Source organism: Triturus cristatus, chromosome 5_1 (genome assembly GCF_964204655.1).
Source record: "Triturus cristatus chromosome 5_1, aTriCri1.1, whole genome shotgun sequence".
NCBI classification, from domain to species: Eukaryota; Metazoa; Chordata; class Amphibia; order Caudata; family Salamandridae; genus Triturus; species Triturus cristatus.
This window is the reverse complement of record NC_140587.1, coordinates 718004868-718024955: the sequence shown is the minus strand read 5'-3', so window position 1 is coordinate 718024955 and position 20088 is coordinate 718004868. Positions and strand designations below refer to the sequence as shown.

General features: G+C 42.4%; 1 protein-coding gene across 1 annotated transcript in view; it reads left to right on the top strand.

The window, feature by feature from the left end:
- DSG4 (desmoglein 4) overlaps positions 1-20088 on the top strand; it is a 109979-nt gene that overhangs the window by 77400 nt on the left and 12491 nt on the right. The window contains exons 10-14 of the mRNA XM_085605710.1: positions 2643-2785; positions 3723-3947; positions 7047-7271; positions 8021-8160; positions 8715-8775. Of these exons, the coding sequence (XP_085461836.1) occupies positions 2643-2785; positions 3723-3947; positions 7047-7271; positions 8021-8160; positions 8715-8775 (794 nt within the window). The remainder of the gene's footprint in view (positions 1-2642; positions 2786-3722; positions 3948-7046; positions 7272-8020; positions 8161-8714; positions 8776-20088) is intronic.

Genomic DNA, 20088 nt, shown 5'->3' with positions numbered 1-20088 from the left:
CTAGCACCACTCTTGCTACCCCCAGTCTCAGGAATCATGAATGTAGTGTTAGGGGGTGAACAGAGTTTAGTTCGCATGCTAAACAACGCACGCCATAAGAACGCGGTCGTTACAACGACCGCGTTGTTATTTCGCATACCGTTACAACGCAAGTCGGGACAACGACTTGCATTAGGGGGCAGAAGGTGTTGGATTTAAAATCCAACACCTTCCCTAGTGTCCGCACAGACTGGAGTTGGAATAGTAAATTATACTATTCTAACATCCAGCACCCCCTTAAAGTAAGTCATTGTTCCGACTTGCATTGTAACGGTATGCAAAATAACAACGCGGTCCTTGTAACGACCGCATTGTTATGGCATGCATTGTAAAAACATGCGAAAAAACGTCACATATTCGTGTCAGGGACATAAAGTAAATGGGGCTCCAGGAGCCACGTTTACTCTTTATGACTACTTTCTACTCATTGTTTTTTTCCTTTGCCTGACAGCAGAAAATTGGAGGTTGTAAAAGGAACAGTGTGGGACAAGGGATAAACCATATAATGTCACCAGGGTTAAAAAGGTTTGTGATCCACGTCTGCAGGCATTGTGGTGAAGCAACTGCCGACAATATAATTTGCAGCAATAATCAGGGCCACTGGAATTAAGCGGCAGAGGAAGATTAAATTATGTGGCAGGTTTGATTATAATATGCAGCAACAAAAGGCAAATTCTGTGGCGTAATGCACCACTTTTTGTGATAGTATTATTTCATGGTTTTGTCATTATTTTACATTTATTAACGATGTCTCCTCATTAGTACCAGTTTAATACCAAAAAATAGCAATAAGTAACAGAAAGGTAACCAGTCAATCTTTGCAAAGGGCCTTCAACTTTGTGCAATACGTGTCACTGCGTTTTTAGTAACTTTTGATCCTTTTGAGCTAGAAATAAATATTTTGTTAAAATCTGCAGATTATGAAGCAGATGATGAACTATATGAAAAATGTGGTATATCCATAATTATGCGGAAAGCTCATCATTTATGTGGGAGAAACTCCAGTCAGCACAGGAAACGAGGTTCAGTGACCACCATCTCCTTATGTCATTTTAATATCAGTCCCTGTCCAGATACAGATCAGTCAGCTTGGTAAACAGGGCAACCCTGCTCATAACATGGAGTTACGCTCACAATGATAAACATAATGGGTCACACTCACATCTGTATTGGAGTTGGCTGAACAAGTAATGACTTAGAAGGCAGGCGTTACAGGAACCCTCAACAGTCTAGCAAGCTCTGATTTCCCAACTGAGCCTTCAGAAGTGCTTAGAGTGCAGGATAATGCTGGATGATACAGGAAGTAGTCAGGATTATTGGTCGTCTTGGTGTCAGAAGTAGTTGACTATCGTCCTTAAATTTTGCTAAGGTCCCCTAGTGTTAAAAACAATGTTTGTTCACACCCTCCCCACTCTCCCTGATTACTAAGCTGCTAATGGTCCTTGTACAATTGCTATGCAACAGGTTGAATGGACTTCTATCTGTCTGAGCTTCGTCCCCATTCTTCAGATGTCCTTCAAGCACGTGAAGTGGGGCTGGGGTAACCCCGGAGTTAGCATATCACTGATGTATGCAAACATTTCTATGGCAATTAATGACGTAGTATAATGCAGGCGGGGAGATAGGTATGGAAAATTAAAATATTCAAACGCCATAAATGCCTAGAGCCTGGGGAAATATTTGAGCAACATCTATTTTAAATCTGGGTTAGGGACTGCCCACAGAGCTCTCTCATCATCAGACTAATGTAAACAGATCAGAACAATGTGTGTACCAACACTAATGCAGCTGCTGTTTAAACCTCATAGGCCTTGTTGCAACTTGTATCAGGCTAAAGAATGTTCTAAGAAATTTGATTGGGTGATTGCTTCTGCCTCTCTTTGAAAGTAGACTGCTGAGGGATGCATGATTAGTCAGGGGAACGGCTGAAAGAGCACTGAGGGGGGGTTAAAGAAGGTTCTACCCAGTGCTTGAAATGAAAAAATAGAAGCGCATGTACTCTGTACTAGAGTACGTGCTTGTTACTGAGAAGTGCCGGTACTTTCCAATTAAAAGTATTACATTTCTCTCGAAAAGTGTCGCTACTCTCCCTCTCAAAATAAAAAAGTGCTGTTTCTCCATACCGTACAGAGCCGGCCTTACGAATCTGAAGGCTTGAGAGAAAGATAAGACGGCGAGAAAGAGGTGGCCTTTAGAGAGTTCTTCTGGCAAGAACATAAATGACTATTTGTTCTGTCGGGCTACAGAGCAGTCACACAGTGCTCAATTGTGATGGGGTGTCCTTTTTACATCTACAAAGGGGCAGTCGCTGTGTGTGAGCAGCTTCATTATTCCTAACGCCATTTTAACTATTAGTCAGCAGAATACATTTAAATGGCTGATCCTCTAAGCAAACAAGATAGGATGAGCATTCAAAAGGCAAATACTCACTAAGTAATAGGATGCTGTAGTCTTCAGAATGCATCCTGAAACGCTACCTTCAGCTTTTTCTTTTACATTTATGCGGGAACGGGCATAGTTCTTTGTTCTTCTATATGCAGGTATGTGAGTCTACTTATTAGTATTATCTTGTTTTCTGACTTTGTTTTCTAACATTGAATCAGGTACGTAAAAGGAAAGGATGTGGAGAACTGGTTAATTATTGATTCCAGAACTGGAGAAATCAAAGTTGTCAAAGAATTGGGGCGAGACTCAAGCAATGTTGTCAATGGAACTTACTATGCAGAAATTTTGGCCATCAGTGACGGTAAGAATAAAATCATTGTCCTACAGAAAGTCTATCCTGTGCAGGCAAATATTCAGGATACCCAGTGACTATGTAACTGATTTTCATTTATATGCATTATATGTACATCTGTCTCATGTAGATATTCAGAACATCTGCCCCACACCGGACGCCCTGGTCGAAATAATGTAATTCTTTGCTTCGTCTGTTTTTGCTAAACCAAACTTTCCACGTGATTTTGTCACAGGTTGACTTGGACTCAATTCAAAATGCTGGCCAGTAAAAAATCCTTTTCTAACGTTTAAATCAGTCTATGGCCCGGCACAGCCCCCTCTCATTCAGGCATCTCAATCAACAGTCTTCGACCCGTCCCGCCACTTGCAAACGAAGCATTACCTTACCACTCCCAACTGCAGACTCTAGATTTGGGCCCTCTAATCTCCTAGCATCCCTGCACTGAAATGCTCTTTCCTAAAAACTTAGGGTAGTCAGTGCCTTACCCACCATTAAAGCCACTCTAAGCGCTACTTCTTTCACAAGGAGGACTTTCAAAGCAATGTCACCCTGTCCTGATCGACAGCATAGACAAGTCTTCTGGTAGGAGATGCAATATGTACTGTGGATGTAGGTCCCTTCTCTGCATTTTCTGCCCTATCACATTTTAAAGCCTTGTAAGGTATGTCTCTGGACAATTCTTTAAAGAGATATAACTTTGTAAGATCTTACTGTAGAGTCCTTGGTAAATGTGTAACGTTGTAACTCTCTCTTTAAATATGTATTGGTGCTCAAAGTGTTAATGACGTAACAGTTTCGCTTGCCCCAATATCTCGGTTTATGTATCTCTGAAACAGTTTCAGTTTGCGTATGTTTCGTTTTCCACTGAGTGCGAACCGCTGGATCTGAATGATTTCATTGCAGCCTCTTCTTCACAATTCATATTGTGCCATTTCTGTTACAGATGTTCCGTCACGGACGTCCACCGGCACCATTGCCATCACTGTTCCAGATTCCAATCGGAACTGCCCGACCATCAGCACTGATCAGCTTGTTTCCTGTACCACAAATCCGTCTTTTGTTGTCACTGCCTATGACAAGGACCCAGACCCCTATGGTGCTCCTTTTACATTCAGCATTATCCCTCCGGCTACTGGAACAAGTGTCTGGACCCTCCAACAACTTAATGGTAAGAAGGGAAGCATATGCTGTGGCAGGGCCAGTCATGCAGGAGTATATTTCGGATTTCAAAAGTGGTGATACTTCCTTCAAACTGCTCATTGTACTAACCAAACACACTCTACGAAAGGATTTTTTCAAACTAATATACATTCTTGGACATTGCCACTGTAAAATGTGTTACTTTATATTGCCCTATTAGCTTTCACATTGTTTTCTTTATTGAAGTATACTTTTCTTTTACAAGTTTAAGATGGAGCACAGCTCTCCATGAACTCCAAGTACAATATTTGTATTTTTTTCTCAGTAAAATGTCCGCAACTGCGACAGTTGTTGTGTCTCTTTTTTTACTTATTTCATGTTAAGGAGAATTTGGAGAACGCATAGAGTTGGACCAAAAGGAAGGACAGATCCATCCACCAAACATCAGCTTTGTCCAAATTAACCTTTAGCCTGTGCTGGTTCATCCCTTTTATTGTTGTCAGACAGTCAGCTGGTTAAAACCTCATAATTAGGACCAGCCGCTTGAAATTAGAAAATAAGCTGAGTCTGTCTGTATGGATACAAAAAAGAACAACCATTCTTCCTAATAAGGTTAGCCAAAAATAGGACATAAAAGTTAAATAAAATCTGGGAAAGAATAGAGCCGTGAGGAACTCCTTTATCTACAGCAACTGATGAGGAAGTAAGGCTTTTGACCATTATCTTTTGTGTTCTGTCACGTAAAAATGTAGTAAACCCTTTGAGAGTTGTATCTTTAATAGCAGATTGCTGAAGTGCAGTGATCAAGGTGTTATGGTCCACGATGGCAAAGGTGGTGGACAAATCGAGTAAAATTAAGACCCTAGCGATATTGCTATCCTGAGACATTTTCAAGTTATCAATTTCTACAGGTAGGTCAGATTAAGAGCTTCTGTTAGGCCTTGAGCCTACCTGAATGTCATAAATGTGTAAAGGTGATGAGCTACAATGATTTCCAACATGTCAGAATAGCAGGCAGGCGAGAAATGGGACGAATATATATTATATCACGATGATTAAGGTATATATCTCAGAAAGAGTTGATGATCCCTTGTTGGAGTCCCAAAGGAACAATGCCTGATCGAATGATGAGATATAATATGATAAATTAATAGATAAAGATCAGAGATATTGTTCTGTACATTTTAATGGACATGGGGTCAAAAAGAGATCTGGATTTGCATTCCTCGGTAAAGTCTATTACTTGTTCAACTGAGTGCAACTTAAAGTTCTTTAAGATTTCCGTGGTATTAGAGAAGGTGAACTCGCCAGTGGACTACAAGTTTAAAGTGGTGCTGATGAAAGCAAAGGGTTCCTCAAAAACCACTGATGGGGAATTGCTGCAAATCTTATTGATCTTGAGAGGATAATTTATCACAAAATGTTTGACTGGACAGGGCATAAGTAATGTACATTAATGTTTGTCTTAGTCCGTTTCACCTTTGTCCGGCTTTTATCGCCATTAGAGATGGCCTGGGATTACAAAGTGAAGTAGTCGCCGGCCATTGCCCCGGGCCCCCAGTCTTGCCAGATGAGGACAAGGCTCGGGGAGTACCTTCCAAGTGCCATCCGTGTGCCTGTTACACACACCCATTTTACAGACACATGTTTCTGTAGTGAAAGAGGAAAAAAGACAGCGAGCCCAGCTGCGCAACGATATCCAATATCTCTGTTTTTCTGTTTTGTCCCAATCTCCTGTGCCATAGCCCACTGTACAATCCACACTAGTGTTCTACAATTAGGTGTGGGTTGGGTGATGTGCTGCTGGATCTAGATTTCCAGGATAGTGCATCATCTCTTGAAGCCAGAAATAGAGTATAATTTCTCGAATTTCATGGAGTCATAATTTCAAGTTGAATTGTATGTTTTCCACATCCTCATGGGTGACAGTGCTAAATCTGTAAACCAGATTGCCAAATGTTCTTTGAATACGATGGGAAGAGTAGTGAAGGCATGAGGATCCCACATGGCCATGTGTAGGTCCTGCACCCTATCCTCCATCATTGCATGCTTGCATAAGATGTTGAATGGGGACTGTGTCCAATTCGATCGACCATGACTGTTACATGATGTAAGCCTGAATCATCCCTTCCAATTATGATCGATCTTACAGAAAGCGTGCTCCACTACCTAGAGTGTTGCTGTGTCAGTGGTGCCATAAAGGCATACATTTAAGATGAGTCGAAGGATTTTATCTGCGTCAAGCCCAATTTTCTCCTGCTATCCTCTGTCAAATGGGGTCAAATTTGCTGGTCATCAGGAAATCTGGCACCCTGGATGGCTATTCTGCCTTTCCATTGGTCAGAAACACGCCAGGTACTGTCTTAATAACCTTTTGCTGTGTCTGATTTTTAAAAAACATTTTTTTTTACTCAGATGCCATATTTTTTGCTGCCTCACCTGTCAGCATTTTTGAAGGGATGGCAGAAAAAACAGTGGCAACTTATATAGACTGTGCACATTCACGGTGAATAAAAGAATGCAAATGAAAATGCTGAGCATATAAAAAAAAAACATGCTCTCAAACTGCACCTTAATTTAATAATGAAGTCATGCTGTACAGAACACACCAGCAATATGTGCCCAGTGATTTGCTAATACCTAGAGTTACCAAAAATGAACTGAAAACTGATACTCATTCCTGGTCCCCTTATATCAGGCGTTTCAGATGTCAGTCCTGACGGCCTGGATCTGTGGCAGATTTTTAGCATATCCACATTTATATAAATGTTGTTATCATGAAAATCTGTCATGGATCCGGCCCTCCAGGACCGACTTTGGAGAACCCTTCCTTATATGAAAGTACTGCATCTATAGTTTCATGAGATTGGAGGCCCATCTCTACAAACCCAGTCACTAGTTTCCTATCACATGTCCACTCCATGCTTAATGTTCTTTAAACAAGCTAGTGAAGACACCATGGTGTATGTGGTAATAATGGTTGACAGAATATTGCATGGAGAATAGCCTCTCATGGGACGTTTGCTGATCATTCGTATAACTGAATGGCAAGGACTTTGGTGTTACAAACAGATTGTTGGGTCAAGCATGCTTAACAGTTTACTTGTCTTTTCTTCTTTCTCAAAAGCAACATCTGCCACACTGCGAACTTCAGATACTGCTGAAACCTCTGTGACTGTCCAAGTGAAAGACAACCACAATTACAGCTGTGCCAAACCGTTCAACATCCCTGTGCAGATCTGTGAGTGTACCGAAGCGGGAGTCTGCGATGCTTCGAGAATCACGGGCAGAAACGTCACGGTTGGACCATCTGCCATTGGTCTGATGATACTGGGCTTTTTGTTGCTTTTGCGTAAGTATTTGTCGTTTGCCAGTATCAATGGATTATCTTTACTGAGAAAGCGTATAACAGGAACACATTCGGTTATTTTGTGAAACACCAACTACATAAGAAAGCTTTAGAGACCTTAATCTATAGACTTAGAGGACACCTCAACCTTTATTCCATCTCTGCAGCTGACAGTGACTCCTTCTACAGTGCTCCCTTGCTTAGTATTTAGGAACCTTCATACATATAGCTCGATTACCTTACAGCTAACACCTGAGTAACCTTGCGGAATTAATGCACCGCAAGAGTCCTTTTATTCCACCATTTTTAAGACACATGAAGCCATTGATGGCCTTCCTGGATTACCCTCCTTGGCCATGCAATGTGACCCTTGCCCATATGCATTTCAGAGAAGTGCATATTGAATTATTCCGCCGCACTGTATTTGTTTGGTAAGCATAGATACATCAGGTGAAAAGTAAGTAACGACTTAAAACAGACAGACAGATGGACTGATGGCCAGATAGATAGATAGATAGATAGATAGATAGATAGATAGATAGATAGATAGATAGATAGATAGATAGATAGATAGATAGATAGATAGATAGATAGATAGATAGATAGATAGATAGATAGATAACCATTTATCAAAACTCCTCCCTGAATTTAGCTTATTAAAGAGATTTGTTGTTTCTTTTGCATTTCCTACATCATAAATTTGTGTGTTTTGAACACAGAAGCATGAAATCAATAATTGTCTCCCTGGGCAGTGGTGCCACTTTTGTTGCTGCTTTGTAGTTGTGGAGCTGGAGCTGGAGCAGGAGGAGGAGGCGGATTTGTACCTGTTTCAAATATATCAGAAGGCGAGTTGCATCCATGGACGATTGAAGGGGCACAGCCGGAAGACAGGGTCAGTTCATATCCACTAATCAATTTATTTGTGTAGTCCCCTGAGCTCCTGTCTTCTTCTGTTGCTATGTTTCATTTTTTCTGGTTTTCATGATTGCCATCTTGACCTTTATCTTTTTAATATATATATTTCCTTTATCCATCTTTCCTTTATCCAGCTGTACATTGTATGGGTTCTACAGATTCATAACTTCCCTTCCAGGGGTCCATTTACAAGTAGCAGGGTCTAGAGGGGTTAGAATTCCCAGGGACAGAATCACTGGTACTGGCCTGTAATTCCTTAACTGCAAGTTATGGCGAGTTTTTCGATCTGGCATTGCGAATAACACCAGGAATTGGATTGACAAGCCCATTCCTGCATGTTTGTTTTGGAGTCCGACCATGTTTCTCTACACATTTGTACAAGCCTTCTACGTGTTTCTACAAGCGTGCTACAAGCAACAACATTCAGCCATTAAGCATGCCATGCTTCAGCCAAATAAAGTGATGCATAATTTGCCTTTTCTAATGAGACTGATGTGGTGCCATTCATTCTTGAAATGTTGCTTTTTCTAGGATGTCTCCCGCCTAGTGACATCATCAGCTCATCCTGGACATGATTACATGGACTCTTCCGGTAAGGGACCACTATTTAGAAAACGAATGCTTGCATGATTGTTTTTTCAAAAATGCCAGTGTTGTATGGCTCTGCTGATGTTTCCACCCAGTGCAGTCTGCATTGACATGTTCATAGTGTGCATACAACGTGTGATTCGCCCCAGTGAGATAACATCTTTACCCTCCCCATCATCCTGCACCACAGAGAGACATCAGGCAGATAGTTGGTCATCACCGTGTAGTCTTTTATTACACCTTAAAGTATTATTCTTTAATTTGTTCATTGACAAAACACTGGATCATTTTATTCAGGCATAAGAAAACCAAACAACAGATATTGTAGCCCCAAAGAGGTAGGCTCATTCTATCAACAGATTGTATTTACATGCCATACATGGCCTTAGTCATCAGGATATCAAGACACGCACTCCGGTCATGATTCAATCGCCCTGTGCTTGCTCTGCCAGAAGACTCCAACTTGCACTGTTTTATCAGCAGTAACTTTCCAGTCCTCCATCCCGGAGGCACTTACGACCAGGGCACCACTTAACGCCTTGCCCCCACCTGGGTTCCTGAACACCGGATACCCCCCAACGTCTTACTGCACACACATGCATCTCAGGTAGGACAGGAGAGTCCAGGACCACCAGCAGGACAGTTCCCCCTCCTGCCAGCCCGGAGCCCCCATTGAATGCTCGCCCTGTTCCAGGGTCAGACAGTCAATGCCAAAAAAGGAGTCCACTCCATTTTCTGGCCCAGGACACCGCCAGTCCTGTCCTTTGCCTTAGGGATGGGTGGGTGGGTAATTTGCCGCTGGTCTGCTGCCTCTGGAGCTGTGGGAAGGGACAAAGAGGGTTTCCCGGCCTCTCTTGCCGCTTTTATGCATTTATTGTTTGAATTTTTTTAATTTTAAATAACTTTGCAGCCGTTTGACTGAGCTGCACGAAATCTGGCAGACAATTAGCACGTTCTGCTTAGTTCTGGGCGTTCGCCAACAGGGGACAGTTTCAAAAGGAGTGGGTAGGAGGTCCAGTAGAAGTGTTTTCCATGTTAAGGATTTTGAGCGCAGGGCCGCATATCCAAACCAACCACTGTGCACTACTTATGGCCATGCGCTTCTCATTTGATAGCAATGAGGGCTGGACACACAGTGTGGCTTAAAGCCAATCTTTGCTCCCAGCCCCTACTGTGTACAGCCAAAGACTATATGTAAGTTCTGCAAATAAGAGTACCAGGCATCAGGGTCAGATTGATCTCACACAATTTGGCCTGGGCACTGCTGAAAAAAGTGGCCCACATTCACGAGGCACCTTTGGTTACTCTTAGAGGTCTCATTTGTGGAGAAATGTTTGGTAAATTAAGCCTTTTACAGCTTATAGAGCCAGTACCATTGGTGAAGACTAGGAGACCTGCAGTTCTGTGTAACAATCCCTCACAACTCTTCACATGCCCCTGCATGTGTAAGATACATGCTGTAGGCCCAACTCTGAAGCACGTTCTTGGGGCCACATGCATAATAACAAAACAAAACACACACCAACCAGAAAAAGTTGAGCAATACCAAATGGCCCTCCTCTCGCAGGCAGCAGAATAGAGCCAGGTGTTTGGGCATGACAGGGCCTAAGCCTTTAAATAGACCTGAAGCAATTACGTCTCAGAAAAGCTCCTCTATGGATAGCAATAACGATGAAAATGATAGAAAATCATCAACAAGAACATAAATGACCCGGCAGGGGAGGGGTTAAAGCACAAAACACAGCTGCTAGGCCATTTATGGGGGTGGAGGGAGGGTGAGGTGAAGATGGTGCGAGTTCACAACATCACCTGGCCCCCACAGAGAGACCTATTCTTCCTCGCCCACTATGCCGTGAATGAGAAGGGCTGTGGGTGAGGTGTCAAGTGAAAACACTGTTTCTGTGCTGTGTGGGTCCCAAGGGGACACGAGGTGAAAATGGCTCAAAGGCCTGAGTAACAGATGCCCCCCAGGAAGGCCGATTCTGGCACAGAATCACCCGATCCCCAGCCGACCATCAGCATGATTGCTTGGCAGGGCAGGGAGTCAAGGAGAGGCCACAGCTGATAATCGCTCAACGGTCATATCACATGGCCGCCCAGCGAGGCGCCTTCACTTTCCCTGTCCAGTGCCCTCTGTGGACTGGGAAAGGGGAAAAAAACGTCCCACAGAGGGCACTGAGACACCGGCCCTTTGGCCAATGCCCGTGTGCCCGTAGTACCAATCCGTCCCTGCAAGGCATCCAGAGGCAGTTATGCAAGGCAAATCACTGTGTTTATCGGTACACTGCCCGGCCCCTCCTGGCACCACCAGAGTGAAAAGGCTGCAAGCATTGGGCTCAGTGAAGCTCTTGAGGTTAATTGGAAAAAAGTTGTGGTAGCTAAAACTATGGTAGCTGCCCAAAACAGAAACTGCTGATTTTACCATAGAATAATCAGGCAATCATTCTAAATAGATCAAATACTTGCAGTAAGTAAAATAAATTCTCTGAAGGTGAAAGGAACAGCAAGTGAGTCATTGTTGCTCGGGAAACATTATCACAAAGACAATATTTATGTACACGATAATGTTCTTAGAGAAATTATGACTCCCTATGAATTGCATTCGGTGCCACTGACGTATATTCTTTCTGTAGAGCATTTCTGACTCTTCTATTGAGGGCCTGTTGCACTTATAGTCAGACTGTCTCAACATCTTGGGACCTTTACAGGATTGGTCCTTCTTATAATTGCTCTTCCCCTTTTTCGCATGGTCTGCCTCTCTTACATGCAATATATCCATTTTTCAGCCTATCTAACTCTTATATTAAGGCCTGTCAATGCAAGGCCAGGCCCTTCTGTACATGGGATAGTCCTTTTATACAAGGTATGTCCTTCTCAATAGTTGGAACAGCCAATTCTATTGGTTACCCATCTCCGCTAGACACAATCTGTCACTTCTACATTTGGATCCATAAAACTGGTCTGGATGAACATTTTCAAAAGCATAAATTTGAACAGAGCATTGGAACGATTTTTTAAAACATGTGCTCTGTAAAATATACATGGAACTTCAGCACCAGAATCAACATATTACGTTTATGTGCTGAAAAAGTCTAAGGTGATGCCTTGTCATTTTCCATATTCAGATGCAGTCAATAGGAGTGAGCATAGTGAGGCAATTTCTTTGAGCTCTGGTTTCACCAGAAAATGTACTTCCGGTTACAAACACCACCTAATGTCAAGGATGGACGCAGGCTCAGGTCCTTGAAGCTCAGGATTCTACCCACCATGCTGCTAAACAAGTTACCTAGATAAATGATTTTTCAAAAAGATGTACTTGTGGTATCCAGCAGGAGAGAGAGTGATATTGGGGATAGCATGAAATAGACACCATTGGTGAACGAGGTCTTTATAGTAATATTTCATGATCTCTGAAGTCATAACCTAAGTCAGATTTGCTTAAGAAATGCACTATTAGCTGTGCGAAATAGGCGAAACCTGACACTGAGGCAAACTAACTGACATGATGGTATGGATGTGATGTAATATGGGCTCCTCCTCTGTCCTGAAATGGGGTTTGCTGGTCCTCCCATTCCCTTGATTTATTTTGAGAAACCTATGATCAATGAAGAATATAATGTGATAAATATGATGTATGGTATGATCGAAGTGGCAACATGCACTGAAAATTACCTAATTTCTCTCTTGTTTGACGCAGACAACAGAACTAAGTAGAAAACTTCAAACTGAGTTTCATTGCAACATCTCTATATCAATGTGATTTGGTTGGCTTTAGAACAGTAGAGAACTCATCCTCTTTTACTAGCATTGGTAAGGGTGCAAAATTCCTAGACTCAACAATAAGTAATAAGATGTAGAAAAATCCTTCCCTTCACCACAGCCAACCTAATTTAAGTATTTGGGTGTATGTGGCCACAAAATGTAGCTAGTGTTGTCTAGATGCTGTCAAGTTCTTCTTGTTTCCTTTAAATTGATCACAGACAAAACAGCAGTCCTCTTCCTCCTTTGATCTGATCTGCTTAGCTCACCATCACCAAATTAAGGATCGAGAACCATACAGAGAAAAACTAGAATAGGTAAAGCTGGTCTAACTGCAGATACAGGAAGACACACTAGAAAGTCTCCAGCTGTTACTTCAATACTAGATCTACTTCAGGTCAAAATAATACATACTGATAGCTCCTTTTTGGTAATTTAGGGGACCTGAAATCAACTACCAAAGAATCTCCCTGTGGCAGGCACACATTTTAGCCTAAATCTCTCTCCTCTCCTACAGTCTCATTATAATTCTCATCAGGTTTCTATTGAGCTCCTCTTGCCATGGTCCTCTTTTTTAGATTCTGCGTGGAATATCCCAGTGTCATGCCTTTGAGTCAGGCCTTCCTGTGAGTGTAAAAAAGTGAAATCAAGTGCTACTCGTCAAGAGGCCTATCTTTTAAATACCATCACTCGGAATACAATGTAATGCAGCAGCAATTAGGTAGCCAATTTACACAATATGTGCATACAATATTTCCCTTGCATCTGCACATTATTAATCATCCAGCAATTTTGGTATTGTGGTCCATTTGTACTTCCCTCATCCAATGTGCCCTTGTGCCTTTGCAACATAAGCCAGAAGTGTAATTTTTGGAGTGAAGTATCTCCTGATTTCCAGTACACATAAGTACATAAGGAAGCATAATCCAGAATGCATACATTTCCTCTGGCTATATTAAACCTCACAGGTGATCTAAAGGAATCCCTTTATTCAGTATAGCTACTTAAGTCATCAGTTTTTCAACTGTGCGTGTAAATATAAGGAAAACTATAAGACATGCACAGTGAAAACAGAAAATAGCGGAACGACTTTGGACTAAAATATTTGACGGTGCCAAGCGATCACAATGCATTCATTCATAGAAAGTGGTGTTCTTGTAATTAACTACAATTCTATGATTTAGTACATACTGTTTGGATGCAATTTGTGGCCTTCAAATCCATTTGGACATGGTTACAGCATTCTCACTCTCTGCTCTCAATGTGCCTGAGGTTCTTCAACCAGACATTATTCAGTCTATAGTATGCACATTACAAGACACTATCATATCATTATGTCAGTCCCAGGTATCGGCTCCACAATTCAGTTCAGATTGGGGAACGTTACAGATGCAGCTTCTGGTGCAGTGTTAGTTGGTTTCCAACCACCGTCATACATTGCAGCGTTCAGCAGCTCAGCTTGACATTTGAGTCATTGTGATATCATGGATTCCATGGTACACAGAGCATGAGCGTTTTGTTAGAAAATGACTGAGATTAGGGGAGTAGACAGGTGAAGATGAGAGGTATGAAGCAAAACAGCAGGCAGCTCTGGTAACGTGTGCTCTTCTACAATGTATGTGTTGATAGCACACAACGGCTGCCATCACTGAGTGCACATGCCTGGGAACTGGCAACTAAAGCCTATTAAAACATTAGAGTAGTGTAGTAAGAAGGGGTGGAAAGAGTTATTGGATCCTGCAACAACCCCCAGAAGGTGTAGTGCAAACGTCTTCATGAGAGATCATGGAAGGACTGTGCAAGGAGGAGAAGTTGTGCAATATCTGCTACTGGGAGTGACGAAGTGTGTGATGTACTGGGTTGCTGATGCTCCAATGGGGGTGTCTTTAGTCATTCAACCCTCCTCACCAGCACTCAGCCTGCTGCAGGAAATTGTTTGCTAAACCTTTTAAAATGGTTGCTTTAGCCTTAAAATTCTCTAATTCACCAACACCTTCCCTGGCACCATAATTTCGAATACCTCGAACTGCAAAAAACTGCAAGCGGAGTGTATTTGTGGCATACACCACAAAGTATATACACTTACACAAATGAAGTTTGAGTTCATGAGAACACCACACACCGGTTCATTTTAAATGAAATGCTCAGGTTCTCAGACATCCAGCAGAGAATGCACTAGGACCTGTTTGATCAGCACACATCCCTATAAGAGTTGAATACCCAGTGCATCATGAGTGGACTAATTCTGACCCTTCAATGAAAGAAGAGAGTTGATGGAGAACATGTTGAAGCCCTAGCAGCAATCTGCTTCAGTTGGCATAATAAGAGCATTACACTGATGCACCTACATAGTCAACACTAATCCTAAGAGCAATTTTGTGAACTGCTGCCTTGTCACTGAAAAAAAATGATCTTTGTCATCTTCTCAGGGCAGCATGCTCTTTTTTACACCTGAAGTCAAAAAGAAAAGATAGAGAATTACCAAAATCGAATGAGAATTCCAGGAAAATCACAGCAAAAGGCACCCACACCAACAACGACAGGCTCAGAACAACCTGACTCCTCCCCCACCCTTGAAACTTACTAAAGAAGTACAAGACTTGCCCGGTGTTGCTAGTTTCCTAGTAGGTTGGTTACATCAACGTATGAGCCCAAAATAAAAACCACAGCAGTACTTTTGTGGAATTATTGTTTGGTGGTCACTATAAACACTCACAACCCATTGCCTAATGCCTGATACCCGACTTGTGTGGGCCAGACCAATAATACATTGCTCAATACCACTTTTCCCTGGGTATGGCAGAGCCTAAGGAGGTGTAAGTAGTGACAAAACAATTACTATTATTTTATGAAGAATTCTAATAAGAACAGAACATTTGCTTTGTATCATACTTTCAAGAATGCAATTTCAGCATGAATTGGCAAAATAGAGATCCGATGTTTGTATGTTGTGGATCAGGCATGCACATGATACATTTGTTCTATTAAAGCATAGAAAAAGCACTTGAAATATTTGAAAAAGTATGAGAATGAAATACATCTCTGGGCTGATTCAAGATGTGATTGACAATGTGTAAAGCTAATAGCTAATTGCACAAGCAACATACACATCAACCCTAAAGAGTAATACAAGGGAAATGTCATGTGTTTAAAGCAAAATTAGTAAAATGGGCAAAATGCAATGAGGGTTCGTAGAGAAAGAAACATATTTGTCCTCTGCTTATAAGTGAGAGTCTGGTCCTCATATTCCTTTTGACTTCTGGGTAACCTACAACCTGTGCAGTGAAGCATCATGGGAGATTTCCCATGTTTTAAGGTTTTTCAAGGAGCACAGCTGTTCTTGTTGATGTCTGCATCATGCAAGAGCTTGCTGAATTTACTGGAGATCTACACCCCAAATGCACTTTCTCCCTCGTGTTCCTTTCTTCCATTTCCTTTTCCCTCATTTCTATTATGCTAGTCCTATGATTCCTTTCTTCTTTTGTCTGCTTACCTCTCCTGTTCCATCAGTCACTTACACTTGTTTCCATATTGCCTCTACTATATCCTTTTAGTTCACCTCCTGTTGTATCTCTCCATCTCTCCCGTTCCAACTTCCCCTCTCTTACTGCCTCCTAAATATTTTGTGTTAGACCTTTCAGCCTCAGGGTGGTCTTCTCTCCAATGTTTTTCCTTCTTCCTTAATTTTTCTGCCCATATTTTTGCTGGGTTTGGCACTCTGTGCCCTTTACCACTGCCAACTAGTACTAAGGTGCTTGTGCTTTCTCCCCTAAGCATGGTAATAGTGTCTCATCCCCAGTTGTCGTATTTAATTTACATATACATCCCCAATAAAGTACACTTCATGTGCCATGGGCCTGTAAATTAAATGCTACTATTAGGTCTGCAGCACTCAATGTGCCACCCACTTAAGTAGCTTTCTAACCATGGCACAGGTCTGTCATGCAAAGCCTGTCTGTGCAGTTCACATTGTCATTTTGACCGGGCAAGACAAACCTATTGCCAGGCCTAAACCTTCCCATTTTATACATATAAGTCAGCCCTTAAGTAGGCCCTGGCAGGCAGGGTGCAATTTATTTAAAAGGCAGGACATGTATTTTTAAGTTTTATATGCCCTGGTAGTGTAAAACTCCTAAATTAGTTTTACACTACTGCAAGGCCAATCTCTCCCATAGGATAACATTGGGATTACCTTATTGTATCTTGTAAGTGTAATTCCTAATTGTGAAGAGATCGATTTTTCAAGCTTGGTGTCTCTGGACTCACAATTTAAAATCATAACTCATGGTGAAGTCGAATTTTAAACTGCAGTTCAGAAAATGCCACTTTTAGAAAATGTGCCTGTCTCTGAATAAATGTCTGGGGAGGGTGACAGCTGGGCTTTCCACATTCCCTCTAGACAGCCACACACAAAGGGAGTTTAAGTGTGACTTGATTGACCATTCACATCCTGATGGGCCATTCTAGGCAGGATGGGAGGGTGGAGCTGGGCACAGCCTCACACCTATGTGTGTTATGTGTTATGTTAGCCAATTTATAGAGCGCAGCGTTTACCGGAGGTGTCTTTACGCTAAGCTGTGTACTGTCCCAACACAAAGGGCTGCATGCCCCCTGTAGTGAGTCTGGAGCCAGGGCTGGAAGGGAGGACCTCTGTGCACTTCAAAGAGCTTTCTTTGTAGTCTTCCCCCCTTTAAAGGCACAACTGGGTTTAAGTACTGTACCTCTGTCACCACCACGTCAGTCTACTTCTGAAAGACTTCCAACATACCTGCATCTGCACCTCGCCATCTGTGAGTCTGCCATCCCAAGTGGTGCCAACCCAGTCCTGGACCCTTGGCACTGAGGTGTAAGGGGCTTCTTCAACCAACACACACATCCTCATTAGACAGACCCTCTCCCGAATATTGCAGCATGGATTAGCAAATTTAGCGGCACAAATATGGAAATTAAGAGGCACAAATATGGGAATTTAGCGGCATTTTTGCGTCACTTTATTTTACTCATAATCATTCATTTTCAGTTTTAAATCAATGGAAACTGTTTAGCAGAGTATTCCACTTTGAAATGGGCATGTCTAAAGTTCTTCAGCTATACGGAAGCACAGCTCCAATCCTAACCTCGTGAGAGGGGGCCCTATTTCTCCCTGGGATGTTCTAGCACCCTTGTAAATATGGGGCAGCAAGTAGCGCTGCCGGTGCGTCACAAAATGTGACTTACCGGCAGCACAGGGAGCTATAAATAGCCCTATGGGGCTTATTTGCACGCCTCCTGCATCGCCGGTAAGTCACTTTTTTAGATCCACCAGGGGCGCGAGGTCCCATAAAGTCACCCTGCGTGACTTTTCATAGCCTTGTAAATATGGGCCCCTTCCACGCATTACTCTGTGTGAAGGGGATGTTCCATGGGTGTTGCTATGGGTATTCCCACGCAACATCCATGGAACTTGATGCATTCCTAGGTTTACCACATTTTGTAAAACTGGGAATGCGTCAGAATCCTACCCTTCCCCAGGGGAGGCGTAGGAATTGCACAACGAGGAGAAATACTTTTATTTCTCCTTGTTTTTTCCTCTTTCAATGCCTGCTGCAGCACCCATAGAAAGAGGAAAATGCGATTAATGATTGTTTGTGTGCTGGAAAGTGTCCCTTCCTGCACAAAAACAATCATCCCTGCAGCTCAGACACCCTTTCAAAATGACACAAGGGTGCCTGTGCTGGCGCATGGCAGGCAGTTGTGCGCCAGTGCAGGGGAAAGCCCAGGGATGCGTCGTATTGTTAATAAAACACATCCCTGTGCTGTGAAAATGATGCAGCACAGCACAGCTAAATGGCTTGCGCGCTGAATTATTTTCTTGTAGATGAGGCCCTAAGACTGTACTTTGCCTTGATTGCAGGGATGCAATAGGCCCTGGTGCAAGCAAGAAAAAAGCCCCTCTGACTGCTGTTGGGGTAGTAAAATACAGCATTCTTCCGGTTCAATGTACTCCGGTGTACCTGCACCTGCTGCACCAATTGTAGGTATGCCCCTGCTTGATTGGCCTGTGAAGGCAAACTTGCTGTCACCTTTTCAAAGCAATAGAGGTCTTGTGTTTTTCCTAGGTGAGTGCCAGCACCTAATCCAGTCCTTCTTTCAATCTTTGGCATTCTCATTTGTGGTTTTGGTATTAGTATTGTAAGAATTCAATGGTACAAGTCCCAGAATGCAGAGAAATAAACCAATCTGAATGAAACACCTGAACCTCATATACTGCAAAGGTAGCTTTCTGCTGATCTGTGTGTAGCTTTTCATGTAAATAATGCTACTGGGGGCTTTATCCTGAGCACTTTCAGGCTCCGGGTGCTGTATGTGTGAAATCTGGAACCCCTAGACTGCAGTGTGACAGCATCACAGCCTCACCTCCTGTTCTCCAAGTTAACAATCGTACCTAGAGACTGACCGGCAGCTAAGTATATACGTGTACCTCATTCCTATAGTGCTGAATTCACACCCACTTGCACAATTCGACACGTGCCATGTGCCAGTGACCAGGTCACCAGTGGAGCCACGCATGCTTCATACACGGTGAAGGTTCATCTACAGTGGCACATTCCCTGGTACAACAAGTAGGGCAGCCGGTCTGTATAGTGATATCACACCTGTCACACTGTGCAGGATGACTGATCACTATAGTGATTGGTTTCCCTCACAATGCACTCGATAGGTCACTTTCAGAGTGGTATAGTTTTTGTAAAAATGTGTATGTCATATTAGGCACACAGCTCCAGACCAACTCTGCTGGGCACTGATTGAAATCGTGCTAGTCTTGATTGGATCCCTGTAGCCAAGCACCTATTGTTAAACCTGCTTGCAGATCACTATAGACATACAATTCTTGTCACACCTATGTGCTGGTGACTAGTAGCATGTAGGTTGTAATACCCGTATGAAGGTCAGTATAGACATACAGCTTAGGAATAACTATCGCAATATGGAAATTGGGCGAATATGTGCTTTACTGCAGTATTATAGAATGTAAGAAATATGGACTTAACTGTGGCCTTGTGAGAACTGTGCAGATATGTGTACTAATGGGGGCATTAACTATTGATGAACCACCACATTGCTGATATGTTGAGCTTGTATATGGGCATCAGAGATTGTATATACTATAAACTTCTGCTGGTGGCTATACTAAACACTTATAGCATGGAGGAAACTACGCGCTGGGCTTTATAGCCATTATAATGTGCTGATGGCATGAAGACAGATATTGGTATTATCAGGAGTACTGTTTGCTTGAAAAGAATTTGCAGAATTTAATCTATTATTTGTTGTCTTGGGTGCTGTATGCCACTAAAGGTTTCAGAGGCACTGGGTTCTAAACATTTTTCACCACGCAGCTGTCCACGGTGTGCGTAAAACGCATCATTTGCCACATTCTGTAATGACTACTCAGGCCAAAAACATAAAATTTACTGGAAAATGTTCTTAATTTGTTTCAGTGTTGACCAGCGACACTTACCATCTGTGCTTTGAATGTCACCATTTTCAAACCTTTTCTTAACATTTACTTGACAAA